Genomic DNA, 6,365 nt, shown 5'->3' on the forward strand with positions numbered 1-6,365 from the left:
GGCGTTGGGGTGGTGCGCCGGGTCTGGGGGTCCTGGCCGCTGACATGGGTGCTGGGGGTCCCCGGGGGTGCTGGAGGCTGACATGGGTGTTCCGGGGAGTGCTGGCGATGCCCTGCATGAGGGCTGGCACCTCGTGAGTGTCCTCTCGGAGTGTCCTGGCATGCCGTGCAGTGTAGGGGGCACAGCCCCCCGTGTGAGGTGCTGGTAAGGATGCTGTGAGGCACTGGCGGGGTGCAGGGAGTCCCACACTCTGTGGGCTTCAGCTGTGCTGCTCCGTGGGGATGCAAGGAGAGCTGGGCAGCTCAGCCTGGCTGGGGAGGGAGCTGTGGAGACTGGTGGGGTTTGTGCCCAGCAGCCTCCCTGTGGGGAGAAGCTGGGTTGTGGGGACCAGGCTGTGCTGTGAAACGTTGGAAGGGTGAATCTGGGGGGTCTCTGGAGCTGTGGGAGCACTGGGTAGCACAGGGTCAAGAGGACTGATGCTGTGACTGGGGGGTGTCGGGCTGGCGTTGGCATGGTGGCCTGGGGAACGGGCTTGTCTGTGACCTCTGTGCAGGCAGGGCAGGGGGATCTGGCAGTGCTGGCTCTCCTTTGTGTCATGCTGAGGTGGGTTACAAGCAGTGCTTTGGAAATTAAGGATTGAACATGCATGATGGGAACTAGCAGTGAGTTTTGCTGTGAAGCTCACTTTTGCAGAAGATTTCCTGATCTGCACACAACTCCAGCTCAGCTGGGGAGAGCTGTCAGGGTCAGCAGCAAATCACATCTTGCTTTTGACTTCTGGCATGGGGCTGTCACTGTAAGGGACAGAGTGCTGTCACTATCCCCCAGCTTTCCTAATAGGATGAAATTGCTCTTGTGTGTAGGTGGCAAAACGCGCACATGAAAGTGGCCAAGGACTTGGGTTTGAAGTGGAAACCAAATGTGGATGTTCTTGTCTTTGCTGTTTCCAATGACAAGGAAGTGGCGAAGTGGCATAGTGGGGTTTTGCTTTGGTTTGAAGTGTTTGTTGTGTGGATGAGACATGTTTTGCAGCTTTTCTCATTGGTTGTGGGAGAGCAGAGTGCTCGCTCCCTGCTGCCACGCAACCTTTAATCCAGACACAAGGCAGGCAAGTCAAGATGAATGCATTTCCCTGGCTCTTCAAAGCAGAAAGCAGACGGGCCTGCTTGAAGGGGAAAAAAAATCCGCAGGGAGCGATCAGGCAGAGTGATGTCACCATGTTGTATTTAACTGCAAGACATTGCTGTGGGTACTTTGGATGCTGTGCAGGCCATCTTTGGGAAGGGTACCCATGCCCGACCCAGCCCTGGACCCCCTCTGCCCACTCTCCTTGCCCTCTGCCAGCTTATGGTGCTTGGCAGAGCCTCCCAGGTCCTTCTCCTGCCCCTTGGGCCGGTCACCGATGACAAATAGCTTCTAACGCTTTCCTTGTGTAAACTCTTGCTGCCGTTCTTCCCGCTCCCTGCCTCGCTGGATCGCCCTGCCTGCGGCGGAGCTGGTTCAGGACATGATTACATGTCCTGGCTGCCAGGGAGGAGGATGGGCAGGAGTGATGCATGTGCTGCCTTCGGCTCTGGAGTGTCTGCCTGCCAGCATCACTGCTGCTCCAGAGCCTGGTATTCCATGGGACACACTGCTGCTTCCTGCTGCTGCTGTTGCCTGGTGCTGCAGGAAATACAGCACTGCTGTTGTGGTCTGGATAACTGCTCCAGAGCAGCTGGGATCTGGAGCATCCAGAGCAGAGGAAAAACCCTTGCTCCCTGCTACCCTTCTGATCACCAGGCTGGACCCTCCCAGTGGTTGCAGCTCTTGGCTTGTTTTCTATGTAGCAGCCAGGTTTGCAGAGTGGTGTTCTGGGGAATGCCTGGGTGCTCTAGGGGTGAAGCAGCACCCGAGTGGCCTGGGCTGAGCATTCCCTGCACAGCCAGATGTGTTGGTCTGTGCTGAGGGTGCATCTGGTGGGTGCTCGCGTGACTCAGTGGGTGCATGAGGAGCTCTGGCAGGAAACGAGATAGTTTTTTGCAGTAGTGACGTTTCTCTGCTGCTTCCTCTTGCTCCCAGTTCTCCACCAGTGCTGGGGAGTGAGATGAGGAGCACCAGGACTGCTAGGGCAGGGATGGTGCATGACAGCCCGGAGGAGCCGTGGGGCAGGGATTGGGTCGCCAGTCTGTGGCACAAGAGCTTTGCACATAATTTCCCTGCCTCTGGTGCTCCTTCCCAGTGGGTGTTTGGGATGCTGGGTGTGGCATGTGTGGGAATTGAACCAGCTGACTGTTTTCCAGATAAAGGCATGAGGTGTGTATCCTTGTTGAGGCTTGTACTGGTGCTCCTGGCTTGCTGGACACTGCTAGAGTTTCTGCTGGAGCAAGAGCTCCAGGCTGTGCAGGTGCCTCATCCTGGGAAGCCCCTTGGTCCCATAGGCACCTCCGTGGCTGTGAAACCTTTAGGGCAGGTGTTTTGCTGTCAGCACATGGTCTCCTCTTTGATGGGAGTATAATAAATTTTTGTAAAAATTCTCTTTAATAAAAAGTCTTCAGTAAGGAAAAAAAAAGGAAAAAAAAGAGAAGTTAGGAAACTTTCCCTTCCCTGGCAAGAGCAAGCTGTTCCCTTGCAGCACACTGTGTGCGAGTTAAAAGCAGTTACACTTTCCTGGCCCATCCAGTTGACAGCCCTAGTCCTGAGTGCCAGAGCTGGGGACACAGTGCCAGCATGTCCCCTCCTGCCCCACTGCCTGTGGTGTCACACTCACCACCCTTAGAGCAGGGGTACACAGCTCCCTTGTTTGACATGAAGTGGGTCACTTCCAGGCTCTGCCTGCAGGATCCTGACCCCGTTCTGGCTGGGTGTGCCCAAAACATGGGCATGAGCCTGAAGGAAGAGCCAGTGGGAATGTGCCATGCACCTTTGACCTTAGGACATGCCAACTTCGTGATTGCTTGGGCAGGAGCATGTGACTGTATAAAAGCCCTGGAGGAGACCTTGCTCTGGCAGTGCGAGCCGGTCTCTCTGCACAATGACTGACCCCAAGGAGCCTGAGAATGGGGCTGTTGAGCTGGGCACCCCTAATGCTGCTGCCCCCACAGGGACCATGTCCACCCGGCGCCTCCGCAGCGAGGACTACAATGACTACAGCTCCACAGACGTCACACCGGAGGGGAGCCCTCCCGAGGGCATGAATGGCTTTGCCCACCCTGAGTCCTACCAGCGCTTTGGGGAGACCAACGGGACAACGTGAGTGATGCTTCCCTCTTTCCTGGGCTGGCCCGGCACCAGGGAGGGTGGAGGAGGTCATGGTGGCTCCCTGCTGGCTTTGCTGGAGGATGCTGGAGCCGTGGTTTTATAGGGAGTTCTCCTGGGGGTGATGAAGGCAGGGCTGTGGTCCTGCATCTGTGGCGTGCTGGCACCAAGCAAGCAGCTGCCCCAGTGTTGCTCTTTGCTCTCCGGTGAAGCTGGGCTTGCTGGCAGTGGGCAGTGATTGGTGCTTTTCCCAGTATTCCCCTGCTTCAGCTTGGTTTGATGGGGAGCTGTGGCAAGCAAACAGCATGCCCATATTCTGAAGATAGGTGGGCATGTTGCAGCCATGTTTTGGGGGTTTCCTTGTGCCCAGGTGTGCAGAGGATGCTGTCTTTTCCTGACAGAGACGGATCCCTTCAGCTCAGAGACTTCCTTGTGCAGCTCCTTGGTGTTGGGCTGTGCTTATACTGGGTTTTGCCATGAAGTTGGTTTTGCAAATGCCGACCCGAAATCTGTTTGTTCGGTCTTTGCCTTCACACCTAGCTCAGTCCCAGCTAGCTGAGCTGGGTTCAGGGTACAGGATTATGACCTCCATGTGCATTCCCTGCTGCAGTTCAGAGCTGCTGTGGACCCTCAACAGGATAAGCTGTGTATGGTCTGGGTGTGGGCTCCTGCTGACAGTCACCTTTGCATCTGCTTTCCCTCAGTTGGTACCAGACCCTGATCCATCTGCTGAAGGGGAATATCGGGACGGGGCTGCTGGGGCTGCCCCTGGCTGTGAAGAATGCCGGCATCCTGGTAAGGCAGCTCAGCCCTGCTGTGCTGGAGCTTGTGGGGCAGAGTGACGCCGGGGCACTGGGCAGCTCACATGGCCAGTGTTGGGGCTGTTGGGGTGTGAGTCCCTGCCCAGACGCCTCTCAGCGTTTGGTGACTTTCACATGTTTGCACCACAAGCTCTGTGGCTTTGTTTTGCTGCTGAGACTGTTCCTGCTGCTCCTGCATTGTTGCTGCCTGGTGTGAAGGAGTTCAGTGTGTGAGCTGCACCTGTGGTTTCCTCTGCTGGGGTCAGGCAGGACGCTGTGTCCAGGCCATGACCTCTTCATCATCTGCATAATAGGCATGTGCAAGATAGTTTGGAAAACAATTCTGGAAGTGCTTTGCTACGCCCAAACTGCCCCAACCTGCTTCTTTTCCATCATTCCTGCCAAGCTCGTGGCTCTGTCAGGTTCCTTGGTCCTGGGGGGGCTGGTTCCTGGGAGCTGCACCAGAGCTCTGGTTCAGCCTCCAGAGGTGTTTGCACTCACCCAGCCCGTGGGGTTCTGTCTGGAAGTAGAAGGTACCGTGCAGCTCTGCCTTTGGCCGTCAGAGTGCAGCCTTCCCCCTCTCTTCCCTGCAGCTGGGTCCTCTGAGCCTGCTGGTGATGGGAGTCGTGGCTGTGCACTGCATGGGCATCCTGGTGAAATGCGCCCATCACTTCTGCAACAGGTAAGGAGCAACTCCCCTTCTCAGCCCTGCAGCTCCTACAGTTCTTCCCTCTTGCCCAAAAAGCCCTGGGGTTTTTCTAAAGCCCCTCAGCAGCAAGTTGCCCATGTCAAAGCCTCAGTTGGGAACTGCTCTTCTTTCTCACAGGAACTGTTTTCCTTTTAATGTCACTATTTGCATTGGGAACTAGCAGACAGGGCTGATCTGATGACCCTTCTCTCTTCTCTGGACAGGTTCCAGAAGCAGTTTCTAGACTATGGAGGTGCCGTGATGTACGGGCTGGAGGCAAGCCCCAGTGCCTGCCTGAGGACACATGCCATCTGGGGAAGGTACTGCTCCCCTGCCCCAGGCAGGGACTTGTCTTTGAGCCCAGCATGTGCTACAGCTGGGACAGAAGAGCCTCTGGTCACTGAGCTGTGTCAGCAGATAAGCACAAGTGACATAAAATGCTATTTGGCTCACCTGCCCTGAGTGCTCAGTGTCCCCCAGAGGTAATGCTGAGGTCTTTGATCCAGTACTGTCCCCAGCCAGATGTGACTTATACTAAAGGAGTGGGATAACTCGGTCTCCACAGCATAACAAAGGGATGAATAGGGTCTTGCAGTGCTGGCCCATCTTGCTAGACATGGAACACATCCAGTGGCTGCTCCTTGCCCTGTGAGTGTCGCACGTTACATCACACAGATCATTGCACATCAGGGGATGGGAACATTCCCCTGTTCCTGTGTCCAGGGAGTGTTGTTTTCAGCTCTGACAATTCAGCAGCAGACTGGAGATGCTAAACTTTTCTCTTGAGGGTGGTCCTGACCCTGTGGAAGTGATGGGGAGACTGGAGAGCTTGAGATCTGTGAGGTTGGGTGGAGAAAAGGTCCTCTCTCCTGATCACAGAGAAGTGAGCTGGGTGTGCTCTGACCTGTACACTCCAACCTTGTGGAGAGCAGCATCTCTGCGCTTTGCAAGTGCAACCCAAAGCAACCCAAGTGCGCTCTTACTTCTGTATGATCTGGCTGACAAATGGTCTTCTTTTGCTTTCCAGGCGTATAGTGGGACTTTTCCTGATCATCACTCAGTTGGGTTTCTGCTGCGTGTACTTTGTCTTTCTGGCGGACAATCTGAAGCAGGTTGGACTTACACCTCCTTCATGAGCAGGGGGGAGGTGAGAGGGTGTGAAGGTGCTTGGGCTGTTCTTAGTTCCTGTGTCCTGTGCCCTGTTCTTCACCAAAGGTCTGGTTTCTGTCGGATATGCTGCTCAGAAAAGTACCACTCCTCTGCCCAGATACTTTGGAGGATCGATTTTCCTGTTCAAACAGAGCAGGTTTTCCTGAGAGTCTCTGTGATTTTGCAGAGGTGCTGGAGCTGTCTGTGTTGCCTAGGAGAAGTGGGGCCATTCCTAGTGAGGGAACAACAGGAAAGGGGTGAAATCAGAGGGACTGTGCCTTTTCTGTCCTGTCCCACTCAGTTAATTGGTTTATTGCTGTTGATGGTAATGTGTGAGTCCCAGGACCTGCTGTGAACCTCTCTTCTCCCTTCCTTGGATCTGTTTGCATTCCAGTTTCTTTCCTCATCCTGTGGCTCTGGAGCTTAATTACATCTTTAGAGAAAGAGTTTCTTCCTGCCAGGCAGCAGGAGGAAATAAACAGAAACCCTGA

General features: G+C 55.0%; 1 protein-coding gene across 1 annotated transcript in view; it reads left to right on the plus strand.

Moving 5' to 3' along the window:
- The first annotated feature begins 2,824 nt into the window (after positions 1–2,824).
- The window catches only part of LOC103611413 (proton-coupled amino acid transporter 1), a 17,312-nt gene continuing 13,771 nt past the window's right edge, over positions 2,825–6,365 (plus strand). Inside the window, exons 1-5 of the mRNA XM_008628927.2 lie at positions 2,825–3,231; positions 3,942–4,032; positions 4,631–4,719; positions 4,950–5,045; positions 5,753–5,837. Coding sequence (XP_008627149.1) covers positions 3,014–3,231; positions 3,942–4,032; positions 4,631–4,719; positions 4,950–5,045; positions 5,753–5,837 — 579 coding nt within the window. The 5' untranslated portion in view covers positions 2,825–3,013. The remainder of the gene's footprint in view (positions 3,232–3,941; positions 4,033–4,630; positions 4,720–4,949; positions 5,046–5,752; positions 5,838–6,365) is intronic.

This window comes from Corvus brachyrhynchos, unplaced genomic scaffold, assembly GCF_000691975.1.
Source record: "Corvus brachyrhynchos isolate BGI_N302 unplaced genomic scaffold, ASM69197v1 scaffold21, whole genome shotgun sequence".
NCBI lineage: Eukaryota > Metazoa > Chordata > Aves > Passeriformes > Corvidae > Corvus > Corvus brachyrhynchos.